The sequence below is a fragment of the Saccostrea cucullata genome, unplaced genomic scaffold, assembly GCF_032062105.1.
Source record: "Saccostrea cucullata isolate Sc308-1 unplaced genomic scaffold, CSIRO_AGI_Scuc_v1 ctg266, whole genome shotgun sequence".
NCBI classification, from domain to species: domain Eukaryota; kingdom Metazoa; phylum Mollusca; class Bivalvia; order Ostreida; family Ostreidae; genus Saccostrea; species Saccostrea cuccullata.
In genome coordinates, this window is record NW_026935351.1 from 168,525 (window position 1) to 194,958 (window position 26,434).

The window sequence follows — 26,434 nt, forward strand, 5'->3', positions numbered from 1 at the left end:
GGAATACAGTCAACATTGGTTAGTGAAAGAGTGAATTCCAAGGTCACTGATTTTTATAAATACAGAGGAAAACTTTAAAATTTTTCTTATCTTTTTGTTTTAATTTGTTAATGGTTTTCTTGTTTTATTTTACTTCAGGATTTTTTTTTATAATTCAAAATGCATAAAATATTTGAGAGCTGATGAACTTTCATGTACATAGATGTAACATTAGTCAACGCCTTTGAAATTACCATATGAAAATGAAACTAATGCCAAATATAATACTTATATTTATTATTCAGGTCACAACCCATGTCAATTAAGCTATACCTAAAAACCTTGTAACATGTAATAAATATGCTTATAAGCAGTATGTACTCTGTGTATTTTTTTTTTGTTTCTACTATTTGATACACTGTGGTCACAGCTAAATGTTACATGTATTAATTTTAATCCATTCTTATTTAATATTGGATAAGTTTTTCATGAGGCTTTAAACAAAGGTAAGTAACAAGATTCCATTTCTAACATAATGAGTAAATAAGGTAAACACAAATCACTGGGTTGAATATGGATGACAGTCAGCAAAACTACACAGAAAAAAAAAATCTCAGCCACACCCCTCATCTGTTTATCTTTGTTCAGTAGTCATCATCAACTGGTTACAAATATATGTACATGAATAAAATAACAAATTAAATACCATTGAATTATCACATATTCAACACAGAGCAGGTTTTATTGCTTTAAACAATCAGGATTTGAAGAAGTTGTCACACTTCATATTAATATCACATTATTGAGTTTAATATTGATGCATAACTTTATCATATAGATGAAAGTAAACATGTACAACATATTTATCGATACACTTTTTCTATATTTGAAATATCTTTTTAAATCAAAAGTCACTTTACTGAATTAAGCCTTATTCTAAAAGAAAAAAATAGTTTTAATTTTGCTATTACAAGGTGAATAATTTCCTTTTTCAAAAATCTTGGATATGATAATAATTGTACAAATATAAATTGTACACAAAAATTCAATTTAATGCTGATAAATATATTACATTTTGTTAAACTAGCTTTTACAGTTATTTAAAGAATAAATCTTCCAACTATAATGGATTTTCAAGTTTTCTCTATCTTGTCCATAGAACAAAATGACCTCACTTGACAATGTCGATATTTAAATACTGAAGTCATATAAATGTTGGAAAATATCACAATTTTCACAACTTCCTGATTTTAAATATTCTGGTACAACATACCTGCATAATAGAAATGATAATAAGTATATATATATATATAAAATTAAAAACTTAAACAATGGCTAATCAACTTGTTGACATCGCCATGACAACTGAGGTCAGCTGACGGTCTCTGTTGCTACGTGCCCTATAAGATATACGTTGTCATAAAGGTCACCTGCCAGGTCATCGTCTACATTTTGTGCTGCTCGACGGGTGTTCTTGATGAATTCTCTCTTGGACATTTTGTTTTTTACTGCGGGACTGCTCAGGTCTACTGACAACATGATCAGGGAGAAGCATAACACAAATACAGTATCTGAAAAAGCACCAGGAGCAAAAGTCAACAATCAGATTTACATAAATTAAAAAAAAATAATACAAGTCACTGTTATATTTCTTTTAAATTATAAAAACTACCCAAGAAAAAATCACATTTGAAAAAGTCATTCCATCTCTTTACAAATATAAATTGTTTGAGATGTGTACATTAGAGTTTTTACCTTTATCTAGCCCTAGTTTAGGATTACAAAGGCAGAATCTGTCTGAGAATTTGTCGATTATATCTGTCAGGTATTCTCCCCTGTTGTTTGGAGCAGAGATATTACCGAAGAGTTTACGGAGGGCGTTAGGTAAAAACTGGTTTTGAAAGTTTTGTAACTGCAGAAGGTGGTCTAATACATCTCTCCTGTAAAAAAATAATAATTTCTTATTAAATTTTTACAATAAATCATAGCACATAATTAATTAATTAAATTTTTTTTTTTTTTTTTTGCATTTTGACCAAGTTTTAGACATTTGTGATATTATTATTGTACTTCGGCAGAAAATATTTTAGAATTAAAATATCATTTGATACACTTTCATGGGCATCTTATAAAAGTGTGAAAGTTATACAAGTGATGGGTCCCCTTCAACAAATTATTGCACGTACCAGGTATATATAAAAACATGATAAATTAAACTATTCAAAATTTAGCACAATGATTGGTATCAAATGCTTGCCCTAACCATGAAACATAGATAGAACTTCTACCGTTAAAATGATATTGTCCAATGGACCAGGTTTCAGGACTTATACCGAGACACAGTTAGATTATTCTAACCATATGAAAAAGTGCTACAGATGAGATGTTGCATTGTATTCTTTTATGCTTTATTAATCAGTGCATCATTGTTTGCACCAAAACCACTCAATTATGAAGTTTGATTTTTAAGGATTTCTATCCCTAATGGGACCTAATTCCCTACCCTTAAATGTCCGTCAAGTACATAATACACTGATATTATATTAAAGCACGAGAAAGTTTTGAAAATGTCATTAATTAAGCAGTAGTTAATTAAAAAAGATTGCATTGAAGTCTATGGGAAAAAGTGTTTTTTCAAAATAAAAATTCAAATAATTTGAATATCAATAAATCCTGCGGTGGAAAGATGCATTTAAACTTTAAAAATAGAATGACAATTGAAAACAATTTTTTTACCAGCAGAATTTTTTTAAATTGATTTTTTTTATTAATTAAAAAAAGGGGAGATAACTCTTACCAGAACTCAAGGTCATAAATTAGGGCATATCCCACTATGCATACTAATAGTAATAAATGGGAAATATGTCTAAATAAAATTCAATGCCTACATAACAGTTATGTATTCAATTTCACTGAATTTGTTCTTAATAGGGATTTAATACCTTAAGTGCACATGCAGTAATGCATCCATCCTTATCATCTAGGGCTGGGACGATACAACTTTTTCGATATCGATACGTATCACGATATTTGAGCCACGATACGATATGTATCACGATATACTTAATTGCTTATAAAATCTTTTTTTGCATTGAAATAAACAAATTATTTCTTTGCAACTAAGAATAATTTATTCAAAATAGTTGTTTATGTATTGTAAAACAAAAATATTTTAATCAAATGGTGTTAATTATTATTTATTTCATATCTATATTTATATTTCACTTATTTATTTTATATATTAAACCCCAAATGTTAAATAAACCCAAAAAAATAGAAATAAGATTTTTTTTAACGATATTTCATCATATGTATCGATATGCGTATCGTCCTCACATATATCACGATATATCAATATCTCGATATATTGTCCCAGCCCTATTATCATCAATGCCATGTATTACTTGGATATGTCAAGGTATATGGTATAACATACAGTGTTGTAGTAACATTCAAGTAAGATAGCTTTGAATTATACTCACCTCATACCTAAATATTCTCTCTTTTTATCAGGCTTTATTTTGTTTGTGAAGTGTAAAAATTTTGCCATTTCTAATGCATTATTTTCCATGATGCCTCTTTTGAATAGATATTCCTCTCCCTACAAAAGATATCAATGTTTTAGGAAAGATATGTCTGAAGAACAGCAAAACAACTGGTCAATGGGCACTTGGTCCTGCTATTCTTCACCAGAGTATTTTCCCTTCATTTTCCATTTTATTATAGAAAAGTTGAGATTCACATAATTTTTACTTCATATAGATAATAGGAATAAAATTTTTAAGTTGTACTGTAATACAATAATAACTTTTTTAACTTGGAAATTTTAAAAAAAAAATCACACTGAAATTATAACACTATAATCTTCTTACCTCAAATGGATTTCCATTAAATGTAAGTGAAGCCTCATCCAACAATAGAAATAGTTTCTTATAAGACAGTCTTACTGGTTGTCTTATGTACTTGTACACACTGGCATACCCCCAGGATGCCTTACACAATCTGGAATTTAAAATGAAAATAATATATAATATTTTATAGAAATTGATATATACATGTATTATCGTGATTATGATCAAGTTTTATTGTAGAAGATTAAAAATGATTGAGTTTAAAAACTGCAAACATACATATGTACATGTACAAAGAAAACCAAAATCTGAAAGTCAATTGTTTGGGTATGAGACACATAAAAATCAGTTCTTTCTATTATCTCTTATTTTAAGCAAAAAAAATTAATATGAACACTCGGTCAGAAATATCAAACTATATTAAAGAAACAGTAAAACTCACCCCATCCATAAGACATCGTCATTGGCCAAGTTATCCCAGACGCAGGCAGCTAGACACAGATCAGTGGCGTCTAAGTGGGAGAGGATAGCCATGCTGATTTCTGGTGGCAGCTCAGCCAGGTTAGGGAATGTGGTGGCCACCACCTGGTTGTTTCCATCTTCATTCTGTGATTCTAAATGCCGGCGCAGGATCTGTCCCATATCCTGTGTATAACAAATTAAGTCTCATTGGCCACAACATTTAAATGCAGGTTCATTATTTTCAATATTCTTTATTCTGTTAGTAATATCTTCAAGTTCATTTCATTTCAATATCATATATGTTGTCATCTTTTTTATCTCCCTTTAGAAAGAATCACTACCACAATTTTAAACACCCTCCATCCCCAAATAATTTGTGGTTAACTGTTTGAGAACAGATTGATTTTGTTGATGAACTGGCAATAGTAAAACAAACTTCGAAAAGAAGTTCAACCGAGGCTCTGGCTTGGGAAAGCTGTTTTAAACAATAAAATACTTTCTTTGTTTGTTATTACAGTAACTGGAATTAACGGAAGCAGCTGTTGCAGAAAAAATACAAAACCTGCGTAAGCGGGTTATGTAAATTTTTTCTGCAATAGCTGCGACCATTAATTCCAGTAATAACAAACAAAGAAAGACATTTTTTGTTTATATTCATATCTGTTTAAATAATTATTTAAAGAAGGATTAAAAGTTAAATTATTGTATTAATGATGCACACGTCTTTATACGTTTCATTGACGGAACAGCCACTGATCAAGAAATCTGTACAGGCAACATGCCTAATGTAGTTCATGCAGTGATTAACGCAATGGGTTTTCTTCAGAAATAAAGGAGAAAATATTCAGTGGATGTAAATATACAGTAATAAACATTTCCTTACATGAACTGCATTATGGAATAAAACACTACAGGGAGATAACTGTAGGCATATCACACATTAACTCTCAATGAATTTAAATAAAAATCGTTTGAATGAAAAAACGATTGCTATATAGACCGTAGATACGAAGCACTAGTTTCATTTTTGTTTACCATGATTACATCGAGGAAATTCGGGATGAAAGACAATCGATAATTTTATGAAATCAATAGAGGCTGTCATGTAATATTAACAAAATATTACTTACAATTCGAACCCGTTCCAATGAACTACATAATACTACTTCTGTAACCAGTTATTAATGATCATACATCGTAAAAAATTACAAAATGTAGAAAATGACGTGGAACCCAGTGTTGTTTTGATACTCCGCACTTCATGAAACAAATAATTTCATTGGTCAAAAATATTTGCTGAAGGTAGTCAAAATCAACATTTAACGACATGGGAACGTGGTTTTGAACTTAATTTTTTAAAATTCTTTGTTTGATTTAAAAGTTTCAATTATTGATGGGCCTTTTGCGATTTTATGATGCCTGGTTATACTGTGTAATGTTACACACCTTCTGTAAATCAACATTTTTATTCTTTAGGAAATTCCAGCTAAAACTATACAATGTATTTATGTTTTTATGTTTATATTTATTTATTCACCAATCAAGGGCCCTCTGGGGGCATATACAGTTAAGAAACAAACAATATAATCTTGATTATAACAATGCAAAATTGACTTGATCCTCACTTGTAAAAGTTTTCAGATTTGAAATACTGATACACAGGGTATAGTTCACAATGAAATATAAGCATTACATATAATATAATAATAATATAATAATACAATATGACGAGGAAAAAATAATAATAAAATACCAAGCTATGTTAATCTTCTAGTAAAAATACAAGGATTTTCGTCATTTTATATCTGGTCAAATCTCCCGGTAATGTATGCTGATATTTTGTGTAGGAAACTTCAGAACATCTTATATTACTATGATTTAGAATTGAGAATATCTTTCTAAATAAATCAGTAGGAAAGGCACATTGTACATAGAGATTGTGTACATGTATAACTATATATTCGTTGCATATGTCCTTAATTGGCAAGCTCCAAAAAATGTATTTTAATTCAGAAAATGTTCAATAAATTTATTTCAGGATAAAAAATATACTTATCCAGGCATTCGGAGAAAATTGAATTTTTAAAAATACTTATACATGCAGTATTTTAGTTTTAGTTCTGTTATTTGCTTCAATATTGTTATCAGTCTAATTACACATTATGCTGAAAAATCTATAACCCATCAAAGATCATTCTTAATATCATATCATGCCAACAAACATTGAGCACTATCTATAATCAGATTAGAGGAGATTTGATTTCGTTCAAACTGTATTTATTTCTCTACTTGTGTGGAAGCTCCAACAATTGAAGGACCTTTGTGCGGTTTTATAATGCTGCTACAAATTACATGGGCACGCCAAATTCACAAAAATGAGATAAATCTAGTTTCACAATTGATAAACTAAGTTTATCGACTGTAAACTATAGTTAACGATTCGTTAAGTATAGTTAACGATCCGTTAAGTATAGTTTTCATCTGTAAAACTATATTTAACGGTTGTAAACTATAGTTTACGAATGATAATCTAAGTTTATCTGTCTGTAATAAGCGTTAACAATAGATTTTGTTGATAAACATTGATTCACGTTTGTAAACTATAGTTTACAATCGTAAACTATAGTTAAGAGTTGTTAATCATAGTTTCACAAATCGTGAAACTATATTTATCAGATCGTTAACTATAGTTAACGGTTTGTAAACTATAGTTTACAAATCGTGAAACTGTATTTATCAGATAATCTATGTTTTGCAATCGCAAATGATTGTTTTCAGTGTTAAGTATAGTTTACGGTTGTGAAACATAGATTATCGCGTTAACTATGGTTTACGGATGTAAAATATAGATTAACGTTGTTAACTATAGTTTACAGTCCGTAAACCATAGTTTACAACCGATAAATCTAGTTATCGACTGTGAATCTATGTTTATCTCATTTTTGTGAATTTGGCGTGCCATATACATGTACATCTCCTCTAAATTGAGGAAATACAAGCGAAACTTATGTTTTTGTTAATTTAAACAAGAAACGGGAATTTTTATACCCCCCGCTTGAAAAGCGGGAGGGTATATAGTATACACTTATCCCATGGTTGTGAGTGGGATAGCTCTTTTTATCAAACCCGAATGAAAGATGAAACAGAATCTTTATTTATTGCCATTGCACCATCCTTTTTGAGGGCTTGCCCGAGGGCAAAACATGGTTTTGTCTAGGCCATTTTTGTGAAAGAGCTATCCCAAAACAACCATGGGATAAATGTTTTATTATACTGATGTAAATTATAATTTCTAAGGTTTGAATTTTCATTTTTTAGTTAAAATAATACTGCAAAATGTTACGAAATCCTGATGACGTCACAATTACTAAGTCATTTGACATCATCAGGCTATGGTTTTATCTCTGGAAATCAAAATTGGCGTCAAACATTGCATGAAAACTTTCCAAGGGGTTTGCCTACACGCAAAAAATACCCCATGTGGGTATAGCTTATATATGCGGGGAAATTTTCAGACTATTTGAAGAATAGTTATTTTACCTTCTGAACTTTATATAGGAAACATTTTAACAGAAGTATAATAATAATCGTTAATTCCGTCCGTCCGTCCGTCTGTCTGTTACGCTTTGGGGTACCCATCTCTTTAACTTATCCGCAACTCCTCTCATTCCACTGAATGAAATTTGATGAAACTTTCACAGAATCTTTATTACATATTGCCATTGTGCACCTTCTATTTTACTTTTTGATCCGACATATATTTTGGGTTTCCCGGCCACAGCAAATCATGGACTTTGCCATTATGACTATATGGCAATCGTAACTACTCGGCCATTTCCGTGAACAATAATATTATTTATCTTTCGGAAATCTTTCGGAAAATGGCCGAGTAGTTACGAATGAACTATATGGAGGCTAGCCTGGTTTCCTGTCCCTGTTTTGCTTCGTATACTCCGCGTCACCTGCCTTGGCAAAGGATGAGCCAGGGGACCAGGCTATATGGAGGCGGGGGGTATCATTTAGTGAGCTCATCGCTCACAGTACCTCTAGTTTAATTTCATGTCTGTTTATCTGAAAGCCCATTAACCTCATTTTTGTAGTTAAAATATATATTTCGTGTTATAAAGCAAAAGTTTTGCTGTTATTCGCGAAGCTTACGCATTAAAATGTGAAAGTTTTGCGTTTATTTACGAAAGTTTACCGTTATAGATCCAACGCAATTTTTTTTGTTCACCTACAAAACTGAGCTCTTTAAATCAGGCTTTCACGAGTACGTTTAAATCTTAGAAATATTAATATGCTGACCCCCCCCCCCCCCCCCCCCCCCCCCCCACCGAACATCTGATGAACTTATTTTTTTAATTTAGAATATAGAATATCTACAGAAAAGGTACAGCTTTGCCTACACGCTGTACATATAACCTTAACGAATCAACCAATATACATGTGTTGATATACAAGTATATATATAAAGATGGTTGTACCAACACGGATTTTTACAGTTGTTGATTGTTTGTTTTTTTTACTTTTGTTTTTCATTTTACAGTTGCGATTTTTTTTTTATTCTTACAGTCTTTAAAATACTGTACAACTAGTTGGTTCAATCAACAGAACTATCAAGCGATTTATATTGACTGGACACATAGATTAATGGCAAAAAGGGGGTACTAAAGAAGGGAATCAAACTCAAAAATCCAGATGATGTTTATCAGTTGTGAGCAGAGCAAGTACGTCTCTACAAAAATCTGGATGGGATCCAGTGCCATGGGCAGGTAAATATCCCCTGTAGAGTGGTAACTCTCACCAAAAAGCGAGTCCTTTGTCTCGATTGGGTAAACAGGGTAATTCGTAGGAAAAAAGCATTGATATTGAGCTAATAATTTGTATTATCTAAACGTCTGTCAATGTCCAAGCTAAGAAGTTGTATTCAACAGATGGATAACTTAGCATTTCCATTGTTAACTTCTGAAAAATTAGGTGCAAATTTTACTTATGTTAATAAATGTATTTCTGGAAACTTTTTTGCAATCTTGACAATAGTCATAGTCTGTTATCAACTGGTGTTGATTCGGTACGCAAGAGAATGTTCTGATAAGAACCAGTTTTGAAACCGATGAAATACAATTCTCATTTAACCTTGGACTTTCAATAAAGCGTGGTGTTTTCGACGATACATAATTAGTGTCTGAAATTTACCCAGCCTTTCATTCACTGTTGAAATATACATTCCGGCGTATGTCAACGAGTGTTTCGATATCCCAATGATAACGCATCGTACGGCAGAGAGGTGGGGCTTAAGTTGTCTCATCGTTGTCAACAACAATTTAAAGTTGTTGATGTTATTATTAATTTCTTAACCAATGAGAATCTATTCGCCATTTGAGAGACGTTAATTACTTAGTGTCGAGAAAGTCACGCCCTACTGAAAGTCCAAGGTTAATTGAGAAACGTACTAAATTATTGACAAATAAGTTGATGTTAGCAGGCTTTCAACATTCTCGTTTACAGTCAACATGTCTACAGTGTATAAATATTATGACCATTATATAAATATTGTTTGCATTAAGATTAGTCAAACGTCTTACCCAAAACTCAACAAAATCAAGAAAAAATTAAACTTCCAGATGTCGAAGGAATTGAAATATACATAAATATAAGAATGTAAGTACCATTGAATAGACTATTTTACTGACACGTTTCTAACTCACACGTTTCTAACTACATGTACTAATTAAGCCATTCTATCTATGCTGATTTTGACTTCTAAGATTTATTTCAAATCATTACAGAAGACTCGCGATGGAATGACCGTTGGACAGGGGATGCTTACTTGTCATAGGCATCTGAACCCACCTCTGAAGTCTCCAATTATTCGTATGCAGTCACATGATCTTTTGAGACAACAGCAAGGGCGGGTACACCATTTTTTTTTGGAACAAACAGTTTTCCGTTGAGGAAAGGGTGAGTTAAATTAGAGAACATATTTTTAATGTCTTCACATCATGAAGTATAATTTTCGAAGTTCGAAAAACAATTTTTTGTTTCACAGTCGTCATTTGCCATAGCAATACAGTTTCAGTGTTTTGATTGTCATTGTACTCTTTACATAGCACGATTTTAGAGCAGCCATAATTGAAGGGCCTTCAAAGTTTGGAAACGACAAATTAAACGTAAGATCCTTGAGATAGAACTCCTTATAAGCCGTAACATTGTAATATAATAATTATAATACATTGGTGAATAAAAATGTAGGAAAACTAGACACATTACTTGAATACTGCTTTGGCATACAAATTAAGGGCTTTTCCTGCAACTGTGAACGTGTTAACGTGTTAAACATGTATATTTTAATCCTTTAACTTCTTACTCCAGTCGAATAAGGGTGGGGGGTGGGGTCATACAATTTCAATAATTTTCACTTCGGCACACATTTATACTATTATAATACTAACATCACATCCAAAAACAAATTTATTCATATAGCAAGTTTTATTTCTTTGCATTGAAAATGCACCAATTGTTCCTTCCTTCAACTTATATCACAGTCTTCTAACACAATCTCAAATACGTGTAAATACCAACAAACAGACAGAGCACAGTTTTGCGTCTTTGACAGTTATTCAAAAAAGATGCCATGAACCATGGCGATGGCAAACAGAGAATGGTTTTTATACTCGATACAGGAGTAATTGTCTGTCTTAGCATCCCAGAGACATCGGCTGGCCACTTCCAGACCCTGTTCCGAGCACTGTCCAATAATAACATTACAGATAATCTTATAGCGGGGAAATTCCATATTTCTGACCTTATTTCGAATCAATTGGGCAAGATCACAGCATAATTTACTGGCGGTTTTATTGTCATATGACACACTGGACAGCTGTTCATCTAAGATTTCTTTGACGGCTTTTCGTACTTTCCATGGCACGAATGTGCTGTCTTCATCCGGAGACATCTTGTAAGTGTTTTCCATCCGAACTTTAGGTTTACTGGCTAGGCTGTTTTGTTCCTCCGGGAGATCGAGAAGAGCTTTAGTGAGACGTCGGCCCGCTAAAGCGGTGGTTCCGGACAGTTTCATGATGGACTTTCGGCGACCTCCTCCCCCCGGGGGTTTGATTGACTGTTTCCTGGAGGACTTGCTACCCCCCGATACATCCGCGACGTCATCTGTCACTACGATAGGAATGGACTCCTTCCTCTGTCAATGAAAGCCAAATGATTAAATCTGCATGGCCTTATGATATTAAAATATGAAATAGAATTGTTGCAATGTTATAAAAAAATTCTGGTCATATATATCGACAATTTATTTTTAATGTATTTAGCTCAGTAGGCCAAATAAAGTATTTGGAATGTGTGAACACTTCGATATTTTACTCAACATAAGGTGTCAATGTCATATCCCAATGACAATGTAGGCGCTGAATAACTGATAAAAGGATTACGAGGTTTTGATTAAAAGAAACTATTTTCTTTTTTTTATTACATTGAAATTTGAGAACGACATGTTTAAGAACAAGTAATGAAAAAATGAGCGACGAAATAAATAACAATTGTCCTTCGGCTTCGGGGGGAGGGGGGGGGGGCTGAGGTCACAAACTCCTCAAAATGTCTTAACCCTAGAATAACATCAACATGGTCAAGGTGGCAAACTTTACAGCAGAGGTGAAGCATTCAAGACAATGTGTATGATAACGATTATTATGTAACTAACGGTAACTAATCCGTGAAATATAGATTAAATGATTTTGTCTGAGTTGTTTTAAAGACTTAATCTACGTCTTTGACAATCGGCGCAATAACATGTATGCATCATAGCTAATCTTCTTAAAAAGAATTGCTAATTAAAACAATATTAATAACGGTGAACCGATTTATTAAAAAAATGTCTTACATATCAAGAAAAACATATTTCTACACCACAAAATGTAGAAAACCGTCGTAGAAAATATCAAACTCGTTGTGACAATTTTACGACATTAAGATAAGAAAAAATGTCATAAAAAAATTCTGCGACTTACCGAATCCATTGTTAAAATGTCTGTGAATTTTCACTCTGCAATAGATTAAGTTCAAGACATGTAAATTGTTTCACAGGGGGTACCATTAGTCTGTTTTGACTACAAAAATGCAGTTTTGGGGAATGAAATTAAATACACTTCACGTAACCTAGTTCATAAAAATTCAGATCAAGTATTTAAAAAAGATAATTTGCAATATAGATTGATTTACAGACAGCAATGCAAACAATACGTAAGATTACTATTTGCTTTTTTTAATGTTACCTGTTTAAATTGCCAGAATGCATTTAAAAAAGGTGTCTTCCTACAAAATACGCTCATTTCAACATTTTTCATGTTTTGTCAAAGTTATCACATTACAAGATTGTTTTAATAAAAGAAAGCAAGTAGGTAGAAATGTGCACAATTTAACAGTTTTATCACTGCAAAGTTGCATCTCCAGACAATTTTAAATGTTTACACTCAGTTTTTGTGAATGACATTAACCCACTTTTAAGCCCATTCATACTAAATCTGAAAAAAAAATGTAAATGGTGCCCCAAAATAAAAAAAAATCCTACTTCTTTTATCTAAAGACACACACAACAACAGCATGTAGACAAACAAATTATAAACACAATTCGAAAACAAAATAAAAGAAAACAAAAACTTACAAACATTCTACAAATAAAAACATAAATACCGATACTGACCTTTTCGAGTCAGATGATATCACCACTTTCGCTGGAATAATACACTCTCCCTTTTTTTCTCCTAAAATTTATCTTTTAATTAAATGTCTTCCCGTTTATCTCAGTCATATTTATTCATGGTGCGTCCGTTATATTCTACAAACGCAATATGCGCACAAAATGTATTCAAATCACTACTTAACAACTCAACGGGAGAGTCCCTAAGCTAGATTTTAAATACAGCTATATATTCTCCGATTTATCGGGCAAAATGTAAATGTGTACTCGCTTGTAAACGGATTAAGGAAAATTTTCAATAAAATAATCCTCATGGTCTTTATAATGCGATGAAATGGCAACCTTTGAACGTAAACATATCAACAGGACATTGTCCAATAAAGAAAGCATTTTGATAACAAGGTATAATATTTTCTTATTTCTCTTTCGCCGTAATTGATTGATCGTAACCCATCTCGTTAATTTGTTTTAAAACAGCAATAAAAGTCAATCGATGGGATCGGAATCAATTATAGAGAGGGCCGACTGAGTGTATGTTAATTGTGAATCGCCAGAGATTACCGTAGTCATGGATATACAGATGATATCAATGCCTTAAAACGCAACTTTTTCTTTCATTGTGAGGAAAAACACGTTCATAACCCCCCTTAACTCTGACACGTAAAAAGATAAGATCAATGTCTGATTAAAAATTGCTTTTCTCGTTTGTCACCTTAACAAGTGTAAACAAATCCTCTGAACAATGGTATGTTGAAGGGGGGAAATGTTGATCATAAATCTAAGTCCATTGGAAAACGTTAAGGTGAAAAATAAATAGATATTAAATACATAAATAACAAATAAAAATACATTATTTCAAAATTATTAAATAATTATACGACTGTAGATTTTGTCCCTTCCTTGATATGACATAAGAACATCGTTCTTTTTAAAGGTTATATTGAACAGGCATTACGGCTGGTGCGAAAGTCTTACATTATATTACATACTTTAAGAAAAAAAATACGTTTGATTTTTTTATTTTAATTTTCAAATCCCCCAGAATTTCATAAATATAGTTTTAAATATGACATGCAGTCAACTGCTTAAATTAGTGCCAACTACTGAATGACACTGCTTATTGCTTGCTGTCAACTTCTTATTGCAGATATGGCCTACTGTGTCGAGCTTAATGCTTTAAATAAACCATAAGTAACAATATTTACTATAATCCCAAAACAAAATTGGAAACATGCAGCTTACGTCATTTAAATTTCATCTGTTTGAAAAACATCTGATGATACACACTAACGTCTGGAAAAAAAAACAACAACAATGAATTGAAATTGTAGTTTGAAATTAATTCTTAATCCACCTGAGCGATTGTTAAATACATTGAACGCCCGAAAAAAAGGGGGGGGGGGGTCACAAATTTATTGACGAACGGTAACTCTGATTTCAGGAAGTAAACCAAAACAAGGAAGTACCCTGTATGTTTATATCATTTCCGTTTTTTATCAGCTGTCAAAAAAATTGAGTTTCAACTTTCAAGGTACAGACAATTGTTCTACTTTTCTTATAAAGTAACGATTTTTTTTATAGTTATGTACTTGTACTTGTTTATACATGCATTGTAGAAAACATGTAAAATCGGAAGGGGCGTTATTCCACTATAGTAACATTACTGAAATCCATTATATCCTTGAAATCATCAAAAACGAAACTAACCCCGTTTTGTTAACATTTTTTAAACAAAAAAAACATTATTTTCATATATTTAATGTTTTTTTTGTGTCTAAGAAGATCGAACATGCACCAAAGCGTTCAGATTACATTGGCGTCGGAAGCAAATATATTGTAAAAAAAAAATCAAAAAAATGTATTTTTATTTTTAAGAAGTACCAAATTTTTTTTCCAAACACCACCACTTTCCACATTTTGAACCTATCCTAAGACGTATCTGTGGAAAGTGGAGGGGCTAAACCTACAAAGATATGTTCAATGTCTATACTAAGTATATATTTATATGCTATGGATTATATGCATATGGTACAATACATGTATTTTCATGCTGTTAGACAAACTAACCCTAGAACTAAAGAGCCATATCTGCCTTATCAACTGTCAACTCAAGAATTTAAAAGGAAATGACCTGTTTCTATTTATACCCTTTCAATTCAAGATCAACTGAACTACATGTATTTTGTTATTATTATCATTTTTTTTGTAATGTTTGACAATCATTTTACTTGTTCCTTTTCATAAAAATAAAACACTCAGCTATAAATTTCCGGTAAATTAAATAGTTTAAGACTGTCTTTTCTCAATATCATAGGTGTAATGTGTATATTAAAAAATTCTGAAATTATGTATATTATGAAACATATTCACGAAAACGTAGAAAAGATGCACAAAGAAAAAATAATTTTAAAAAAGCGTAAATCAGTGAAAAAAACCCCCGAGGGGATCGAACTCGCAATCAACATATTCACAGCATTTCTTATTATATCAGAAAAATTTAATATATACATGTATTTTCATTATTTTAAATATTAAGACCACCTTTAACGAAAATTATCTGAATGTATAATGAATAAATCATATCCAAATAAAATTATTCAGAAGCTGTTTTTCTGGTTAAGGGTGGTCTTTGGCAACAGTTTGTCATCGTTTAGGTGGATATCTCAATATTTACTATATCCTCGTAAACTGAATGATTCTCATATTACATAACATGAGGAAAGGAAGGTCTTGTCACAATGAATACACCTGTGAAATATGAAAGCCAGGCCCCCATCCACTCATAAGTTAAGGGCAAAGTTAAAGTTTTTGCGGACAGATAAACAGACAGACAGACGGACGGACAGGATGAAACCATATACAAGCCCCCCCCCCCCCCCGAATTTTCCATTACGGGGGCATAAAGATGATAATTTTAAATATGACTCCACATGCATGTATCTTCTTTTTTTGAAAAATCTGGAGATATGCATTTTCATTCAGATTTTAGAGTGGCAAGTGAACAGATCAGAAAACAAACAATTCCTTTCGTTTTTGGTACTTGGGCTACATTTACACAAAGAGGATGGGGGGATAAGGCGGACAAAATGCCTATAGCGTCAGATATAAAAGAAATCACATTTGATTCATGTTTGTGATATGACCCTTGACTCTATGGACGAAGTATTTCTCGGAAAGATGTCATAATTAAAGTGTACTTTTAAGGTATAGTGGGTCTTCGCTCCATTGTTTTGTCCCCCGCTTTCGCGAAAGCGAGGGGGTTCGTCCGTCCGTCTGTCCGTTACAAAAACTTTAACCTTGCCCATAACTTTTGATTTAGTGGAGCTATTACTTTCATGTTTCATAAGTGTATTTCTTGTGATAAGACCTTTCTTTGGGTACCGCCAAATTTGACCTTTTGACCTTGACCTTGGAGTTTGACCCACTTTTACACAAAAATTCCATAATATTACTTTGGCCATAACTTTTGAATGGTAGATACTAGTACTTTCATATTTCACATATATATTTTTTGTGACAAGACCGTTCATGGGATCCAACAACTTTGACCTTTTGACCTTGGAGATTTTTATACTTGTGAAAAAACTTTAACCTTGACCATAACTTTTGAACGGTAAGGGCTAGGGCTTTCATACTTCATATATGTAATCCTTGTGAGAAGGCCTTTCATTGGATACCAAGAACTTTGACCCTTTGACCTTGACCTTGGAGTTTGCCCTACTTTTCAAAAACTTTGACCTTTGCCACAACTTTTGAACAATATAGATACTAGGATTTTAATATTTCGCATATGTATTCTTTGTGGCAAGACCTTTCATTTGATATCAACAACCTTGACCTTTTGACCTTGACATTGGAGATTTTTCGTACTTATGAAAAAACTTTAAAGAGGCTGGGGGGTGGCAGCATTTTCAGACTATTTCGATCTCCTTTAAAAAAACTTATAAAGATATACAAAAATTGAACAATTTCAAAACTTTTGCCAAATAATACAGTTTCATACTTCTAAAAAAATAATTTAAACATATGTACATCAAACTTTTGTGGTAAGAAGGCTTTCATACTTCACATATGTAATCCTTGTGAGAAGGCTCGGATACCAAAAACTTTAACCCTTTGATCTTGACCTTGGCGTGCAGTGATTATTTCTAAGTAAATGTCATATGATGGGTGTTCATATTACACACAATATATCATAAAAAATGACATCTCACCCACAAAGACACCGAAAGCGGGGGACCACAATTCCTTGAATTTGCTTGTTGTAAACTAAAAAAATATTCATTAATTTTATCGCAAACTTTTAGGATTATCTTTCAAAAAAAAATGGAGCGAAGACCCACCCATAATGAAAGATTTTGTTAAAGTATGAAAAAATGATCGTTTTTGTTCTTTTAAGTCTGTGTATGCTTTTTCATAGGCAAACATTTTGTCTTAGTGAGATTTTTGTAAATTATAGAGAATTTATATTAAGTATACTTTCATATTTTAATGAAATATGGTATAAAATTTGGATATAATTGAGATTAAATTTTTCACTTTTTATCTGTCGCGCTATAGGCATTCTGCCCGCCTTATCCCCTATCTTCTTTAAGTATTTACGAAAATAAAATTATGCTGGTAAATGGGGGGGGGGTTTCATATGGTGTAAAAAATGCTATCCCTTATTTGGTAATTTGCGGGTATTTATTAAAACAAGATGAGTTTGTGAAACACTGATGCCCTTGTATGTCAGCTTATGTCGAAAGTTAGTTGGTTTCTCAAATGGATGAAATTCAAACGCAAAGGTCAAGAAATCAAAAATGATGTTGCCTATGATAGTACTATATAAACCAAAACACCAAGGGTTTAAAATTTATGGCCAAGGCGTATGCAGACGCAAAACAGATAAAAAATTGACATGGCCTAATGTCTAAAAACATTTGGGATAAGTGTATAGAAGGTCTTTAATCCATAAGAGGCTTTGCCTTTTTAAAGTCGTTATACATAACCCCGTGTTATGCATGTTTCTTTATAACTTCTAGTTAAAAATATCCACGGAAAATATTACTTTTTTTCAGAATTTATTGGAAAAACCAGCAATGGGTGAACGGAGCGGTGCCCAGGACGTGACACGCTGCAGTTTGTGCGAGAAGTCAGCGATAGACATGTACTGTGATGTCTGCCATGTCAGCCTTTGCAAGCCCTGCACCGCAGAGCACATTTCTGATGAATATGACAAACATAAAGTGGTTCCATTCGAACAAAGAAATTCAAACTTGATTTATCCAAAATGTGCAACACACCAGTCTAAAACTTGTGAATTTCAATGCAAGGAATGCGACATATTTGTTTGCTCTTTGTGCATGGCATCTGAAATACACAGGGGTCATAAATTTTCTATTTTGACAGAAATCTACAACTTAAAGAAAAAAGCCATCAAAAGAGATACAGAAGAATTGAAAAGGATAGTTTCTCCAAAGTATGAAGAAATTGTCACTGACATCGAAACGGAGATGACAAGACTGGACGAGGAATACGCAAAACTTGCGGAAGATGTGACGAAACATGGAGAAGTTTGGCATCGAGAAATTGACATGATTTTGAACAAAATAAAAAATGAAATCGATGTCATGAAACATCAACATTTGGCTATTTTGCAGAAACATTTGGAGGAAACCAAAGCGATTCATTCTCTCATTGAACAAACCATAACATCAGTGGAAGAAACGGGGGAATCGAATGAAATGTCAGTGACAGTGTCATACAAGTCCAAAAATAAAGTTTTTCGGAAATTTCCCCCTAAAGTTCAAGTGTCACTTCCAACATTCATTCCAATAACAATGGGCAACGAACAGTCTTCCAAGCTTTTTGGAACTTTAATACCACTAGCTACAACAACCATAGAAAATGGCTATAAACACTCCATCAAAATTATACCCCGAGATCTTTTGGATAAGCCAGAGTTAATTACCACCATCAACACCGAGTATGAATACCTTTGCTGTGTGACATGTTTCAATGATGAAGAAATCTGGACAAGTGGAGTTGTAAGCGATATTACATGCTTTGACAGTCATGGTTCACTCATAAAGACTGTGAAAACGAAGTCCGGGGGATGGTTGTACGATATAGCGGTTACAGACGAGGGAGATCTAGTGTATACGGATTGTAACACAGCAACTGTGAATAAAGTACGGGATGGCCAAACGGAGGAGATAATCAGCCTTCAGGGATGGGAGCCCAGAAATCTCTGCGTTGCTTCCTCCGGCGACCTCCTGGTCATCATGTTTCGTGACGATAAAACAGAAACCAAAGTCGTGCGATATTCAGGCTCCACAGAGAAACAGACAATTCAGTTTGACGAGGAGGGAATCCCGCTATACCCAGGCAACAGTAACATAGAATACATCACTGAGAACAGGAACCTGGATATCTGTGTAGCTAACTATACAGCTGGTGACGTAGTGGTGGTCAATGAGGCTGGAAAACTCCGATTTAGATACACAGGTCAACAATCCACGGATAACGACAAAGCATTTCAACCGCATGGCATCACCACGGACAGTCAATGTCAGATCCTGATTGCGGATTACAACAACAACCGTATCCACATCCTAGACCAGAACGGACAGTTTATCCGATATATATAGATAGCTGTGGTCTAACTACACCTTACGGACTGTGTGTCGACATAGACGACAATTTGTTTGTGGCTGAATTTTCAAATGGGACAATTAAGAAAATTAAGTATCTGGAATAGGCGCCACAGATTAGGTGTAATTTTTTGTATGTTGTTAAAATATGTATTGTTTCAAAAATATTATTTGACTTTTGAGCTCAAAATTAAGTAGAAGTCCTCTTCAAGATGAGAATTATGATATAACACTCATGTGCTTAGAGATTTCATCTGGAATCAAAGGTTTTTTTGTCAGACAGAATGACAAACAGATAATGAGACGGACAGACAGACCCAAGTTAACCTTTTCTTTCAAACCAGATATTTCTGTCAAGACTATAGCTGTACTAATTTGTACATATACCAAATGAAGGAGAAAAGAAGCAGTTTTATGGCAAGATTGCAATCAGAGGAAAGAGTAGCCTTAAAAAGAATTTTAAAAATTTAGTAACCATGAAAACATTACTCATCAATATAAAAACAAGACGTCCAGGGGCCACATCGTTCAAAGCGAAAACCAATTCAGTATATTGAAAGGTTTAAATATAAAAGTGGGTTCGGGGAGGGGGGTATTTCTATACTTTCTACGAATGCTTTTAAATTTGTAAAATTTGATTGATATAGCCTTTATATTTTCCTTTGTACGCCTATAACTTTGATCTCCAATTGTGGCCCCACCCTAACCCCTGAGGTCATGATATGATCGAACAAACTTGAATTTAATTAAAAACTATCTGAGGATGCTTCAACATGAGTTTTATCTTTCCTGCCCCAGTGATTCTTGAGAAGATTTTTAAAGATTTTTCCTATTCATTCCTATGTTAAACTTTGATCACCCATTGTGGACCCAGTCTACCCCTTGGGTCATGACTTGAATAAACTTGAATCTACACTAGATGAGAATGCTTCCACATGAGATTCATCTTTCCTGATCCAGTGGTTCTTGAGAGATTTTTAGCTCACCTGAGCCAAAAGCTCCATTAAGCTTTTCTGATCAAAATTTGTCCGTTGTCTGTCGCTGTTCTAGTCGTTGTCGTCGTCGTAAACTTTTCACATTTTCATCTTTTTCTCAAGAACCACATGGCCAATTTCAACCAAACTTGCCATAAAGTAGAGAGCTGTTGAAATGAAAGGCAAAGTGATAATTATGAATTAATGTGTGTGTGTGTGGAAGCAGTCTCAGGTAGTGTAGATTCAAGTTTGATCAAATCATGATCCCCGGGGGTAGGGCGGGGCCACAGTGGCTGATCAAAGTTTAACATAGGAATATATAGGAGAAATCTTAAAAAATCTTCTTCTCAAGAACCACTGGGCCAGGAAAAATGAAACTTATGTGGAAGCATCCTCAGGTAGTGTAGATTCAATTTTATTCAAATTATGACCCCCCGGGTGTAGGGCGGGGTCACAATGCCGATCACAGGTTTACATAGGAATATATAGGAACATTCTTTAAAAATCTTCTCAAGAACCATTGGGCCAGAAAGATGAAACTCGTGGAAGCATCCTTAGGTAGTGTAGATTCAATTTTGTTCAAATCATGACCCCGGGGGTAGGGCGGGGCCACAACGGCTGATCAAAGTTTTACTTTGGAATATATAGGAGAAATCTTTTTAAAAAAATCTTCTTCTCCAGAACAACCGGGCCAAGAAAGATGAAACTCATGTGGAAGCATCCTCAAATAGTGTAGATTCAATTTTGTTCAAATCATGACCCCCGGGGGTAGGGCGGGGCCACAATGGACGATTAAAGTTTTCCATATGAATGAATACGTCGGATTTTTTAAACTCTTCTTTAGTCAAGTCATGATTGGTCATATCTTTATGTAAGCACCCTCACGTAGTGGTGATTCAAGTTTGTTCAAGTCATGAACGGGAAGTATAGGGGTTGGTAGGGTGGGCCACAACTGGGGATCAAAGTTTTGCCTTGAAATATGAAGGAATTTTTTTCCCAAGAACAGAAAAGCCATGTTTAATCATATTGATATGGAGGCATTCTCAGGTAGTACAAAGTCACACTGGTTCAAATGAGGGCTCCCAGGGGTAGGGTTGGGCCACAATGGGGGGGGGGGCAAATAAATAAATAAATATGAAAAAAAATCATCTGCTCAAAAACAGCATAGGCATTTGTTGTATGGAAGTATCATCAGGTAGTTGGTAGTTTAAAATTCCAGACCCCCCCCCCCCTGCAAAATTCTCAATACTGCTTTATTTTTTAGCCAATGTGCGCAGGTGTGCGATGTGGCTCATGGGTCTCTTGTTGAAAGATGCCATCAATTTTTCACTATTTCATAATTATCTCCCCTTGGAAGAGGATATGGCCCTTCATTTGAACAAACTTGAATTCCCTTCACCCAGGGATACTTTGTTACAAGTTTGGTTAAAATGGGCCCAGTTCTGGAGAAGAAGATGTAAATGTGAAAAGTTTACGATGACAACTACACCAACGACAACAACAACGACGACAGACAACGGAAAATTTTTGAACAGAAAAGCTCACTTGAGCCTTTGGCTAAAATGTTCTTAGGATATTATGAATGTTAATAATTTTATACAATCAGTTGACTGTATGTATATAGCTTTAAGAACTAGGTTGTAGAAGGTCATCTGCTCTGACACTTATATCCTTGTCAGATCTCTTATCCAAGAACAGGACCTAGAATGAATCCGCAAAATTCCTTATCATAAGGTTGCAGCTTAAAAAAAAACGATCTTATAGAAAAAAAATTCTTTTTATATACGCTGCAGTGTATGCACTATCTGTGATTAAATTACTAGAAACTCTAATACATTAAACAAGCACACCCTGAACCAAACCCAACCCCCCAAATAAACTAATTTCATAACTTTGAAGAACAAAAATTGTCTCTTGTGATTCATATCAAAAATTAAATAGATAGAAATTAAGAAAATTCCTTTAACATTAACAAATAAAGAGCTAAAATGTAGAATAGGTGATTTCGATATTTATTTTAGAGCAACGAATTCAAAATTAATATTTAATAATTTCATAAAAGGTTTTATTAAAACAAGAAATATTCATAAAATGCCCAGCAAGAAAAGTATTCAATACTAATTTTATTTCATGATGAACCATCAATTTAAACCAAACATTCATATATTTAATGAAATCTAATCCTATTATACAGACAAATGAAAATTGAAAAAAAAAACACGAACGTAAAGTATTAATAACTACATTACTTTTATACAAAACATTAGCTTGATGCCTCATTTTATCGAAAAAGCCCACAAAAAATAAACAATGTAAATGTACATACATTACATAATATATGAAGACATAACCTACAAAATTTGCAAAACTAATGCATACATTATAATTATATAATACAAGATCTTTTGAAAAGCATCAGGGCCGGCCAGGAAAAACTAGAGATAAAACAATTTTAAAAACTCGAGAAACCTGTGTCTGTTGCCAAGTGCCGCTGGATGCAAAAAATAGTTGCGACGGACCTCACAACTTATATCAAAACCTAATTAAAATGTTTTATTTATATCTCAAAAATATGAAAACTTTGATGTTACCGCTTAATTAAATCAGTGGCTAGAAGTCAATTTCTATTGGTCACTTCCTGACCAATTCACACTAAACTGTATAAATATCTTGTCATTAATACAACATATTTCCCATATACTGTATCTTAATAAAGAAAGTGTAAAGCAGATGGAGGGAGGTGTTTTTTAAGTACATATATTGCTTAAATATGAATGTGAATAAATACCTGTATGAAACAGTAATTTACTTAATATAAATACAAGTTCAGAGACAAGAAGAAAGAAAATTTTAAAAAAGAATTACATTCAGAAAAAAGGATTAACAATTGTTTCCTTTTAATTCAAAGAGAAGTAAAATATTTTCCATGTTGAATTATAGTTATGAGTCAATATTATGTTCACATGATTATATATATATATATATATATATATATATATATATATATATATATATATATATATATATATATATAAAAGTAGCATTTTGAAAGTATTTAACAGAAATTTCTATTTTGATTTAGAAATCAAGGCAACACTGTTCATCAAAATCAAAAACTGATGCACTAAATTATGTATCTTAGTGTAGTCTTCTTCTGTGCCAAGTTATATTGAAATCAGATGAAAACTGTAGGAGGAGTAGCGTTTTAAAGGAATTTCTTAGAAAATTTTTATTTTTAGTAACCATGGCAACACCCTTCAGCAAAATCAAAAACCCGATGCTCTGTTTTATGTATTTTAGTGTAGTCTATTTGTGTGCCAAGTTATATTGAACTTTACCAAAACTGTAGGAGAGATTTTGAAAAATTGTTTACAGACAGGGGGGGGGGGATGACGGACACTTTACCATTGAATAAAATCTTATGAAATAGAGCTAAATAACGTAGAAATTAATAAATTATATTCATTTTAAGAAAATCTTTGACTAAGTAAAAGGGGAAGACATGTTATTTAAATATACATGGAATCTTTGAAAAAAAAAAAAAGGATTTTTATCCAAACATATTGATCTCATAGCTATAAGGTACAAAGGGAAATTTAGGAGCTTTTCTGAAAAATAAAACCACGAAAGTAACCCTTCATGTAGTAAAAATAAAAACAATGTAAATATGCTTCAACTGAAGTGCTGTCTAAAATAACTGCACCAAAGTGGCTTATTTTGATAAGAATATTTTTTATACATATTTTTTGACATATTTAAAAATAGGTACAATGAGGTTTGGAGTCTTTGAGATATTTCCTCTAAAACTTGTTTCTCTAAAAAAGTAAGAAAATAAGTCTCCATTTAAAATATATACTGTTACAATGTACTTCAAATGATACATTATCTTTAGTAAAAATCTGTGTGATGTGTATTCTTATTCACAATTTTTATTCCAATGTCATCATTACTGTAATGAGGTACACGGGAGGCTGCGAGTCTGACAGATATCTCCTCTCAACCTTGTTCATAAAAAATGTAGGGAGGGGACTCAGATCAGTCCATTTAACAAAACACCCTTAATACAAAAAAAAAAAATAACTAAAATAAGACAAAAAGTAATAAAAAGCTCTTAATCTAAAAAAAAAAGTCAGAGGAGACAGAGTTTTTCATTTAGATTAAAAAAAAAAAATAAAAAGAGAAAAAAGAAAGATTGTAATCAAAATATCCTTGATTTATTAAAAAGAATTAAAAAAACAACAACAAACTACAGTATCAGAGATAGTAATGAAATGTTCTTAATTGAAAAAAAGGAAGGAAAAAAAAGCATAATTCCGACTTTAAAAAATATGTTCTTAAAAATATAAATATAATTAAAGAACATGTTCTGTAAATAAAAGTCTGTGTAAGAGTTGCTGACTTTTCTTCCAGTAGAGGTCATATTTTTTTCAAAGCTCTTAACTATACTGAGGTTTTTATGACCTTTCAGATATCCGCTATCACCTTGTTCCTCATAAAAAGGAGGCGATTGACTAATCAACCTGGAAGACTTGGAAATATCACCCATCACTATTGTTTCTCTCTTAAAAAAGAGGGAAACATCCTTAATTTTAAAAAAATGAAATATGAAAAAAAGTAATAAAAATTCCTTAAATAACAAGATGTATTTGTGAAACACTATGCGCCTGGCGGTAACAAATTTCTAAAAACGATTTTTAGCATATAGGTCACAAGGTCATTGATCTTAATGTCATTTGAAATAACTTTATTAGTGGAGTATTCATACGAAAAATGAAGTCTGTATCCCCTTTGGTTCAAAAATTATGGTGAAAGTTCGAAAAAAGCTATTTTTAGCATATGTCACAGTCAAGGTCACAAGGTCATTGACCTTGGTGTCTTTTGTATGAGCTTAATCAGTGAAGTATGCATACCAAATATGAAGTCTCTTTCTCCTATGGTTCGAAAGTTATGGCAAAAGTTAAAAACAACCCTATTTTTAGCATGTAGGTCACAAGGTCACTGACCTTGGTGTCTTTTGAAAGAACTTTATTAGTAAAGTATGCATACCAAATATAAAGTCTCTACCTCACAAGGTTCAAAAGTTATGGCAAAGGTTAAAGTTGACAACAGAGACAGAAAGACAAACAGATAAACAGACAAACAGACAGGATAAAAACAATATACGCCTAGGATCTATTTTTATCATCAATTTTGTGCGTTTGTGGTACTTTTGTTTTTCTATTTGGTCTCATCTAAGTTATACCGACGATTTCAATAAAGGGTAAATGCTGTCTAGAGATTCCATGTTAATAAATCCTTAATTAAAAAAAAAATGAAATAGGGAAAAAAGTAATAAAAAGTCCTTAAATAAAAAAAGACAAGTATAAGAAAGACAGAGGAGAAAACATGCTTTGTTTATGTAAAAAAAAAAAAGAAAAAGAAAGAAGAAAGATAGATTGTAAACATATCATCCTTAATAAATAAAAAAGAAAGTCAGAAGAGAAAGAGTGCTTCACTTAGATTAAAAAAAATATAAAGAGAAAGAAAGAAGAAAGATAGATTGTAAACATAACATACCTAATTAAGAAAAAAAAGTCAGAAGAAAAAAAAAGAGTGCTTCATTTAAATTTAAAAAAAGAGAAAGAAAGAAAAAAAAGATAGATTGTAAACATAACATCCTTAGTTAAAAAAAAAAAGACTCATGCAGAAGAAAAAGAGATCATTTAGATAAAAAAAAAATAATACAGAGAAAGAAAGAAGAAAGATAGATTGTAAACATAACATCCTTAATTTAAAAAATAGAAAGACAGGAGAGAGAAAAAGTATGTTTTTATGACATTTGAG

At 32.6% G+C, this 26,434-nt stretch overlaps 2 protein-coding genes across 2 annotated transcripts; one reads left to right on the forward strand and one right to left on the reverse strand.

Moving 5' to 3' along the window:
* Window positions 1–871: 871 nt before the first annotated feature.
* On the reverse strand, window positions 872–13,066 carry LOC134242508 (F-box only protein 8-like). The gene is made up of 8 exons (XM_062724597.1): window positions 13,006–13,066; window positions 12,314–12,348; window positions 10,925–11,490; window positions 4,273–4,476; window positions 3,852–3,981; window positions 3,462–3,580; window positions 1,735–1,919; window positions 872–1,550 (listed from the first exon to the last, which is right to left on the reverse strand). Exons 2-8 carry the CDS (start codon window positions 12,320–12,322, stop codon window positions 1,351–1,353), a joined length of 1,413 nt encoding a protein of 470 aa, XP_062580581.1. The 5' UTR covers window positions 12,323–12,348; window positions 13,006–13,066; the 3' UTR covers window positions 872–1,350.
* Window positions 13,067–14,442: 1,376 nt separating this feature from the next.
* On the forward strand, window positions 14,443–20,018 carry LOC134242518 (uncharacterized). The gene is made up of 2 exons (XM_062724620.1): window positions 14,443–14,533; window positions 18,063–20,018. Exon 2 carries the CDS (start codon window positions 18,084–18,086, stop codon window positions 19,632–19,634), a length of 1,551 nt encoding a protein of 516 aa, XP_062580604.1. The 5' UTR covers window positions 14,443–14,533; window positions 18,063–18,083; the 3' UTR covers window positions 19,635–20,018.
* Window positions 20,019–26,434: the final 6,416 nt, after the last annotated feature.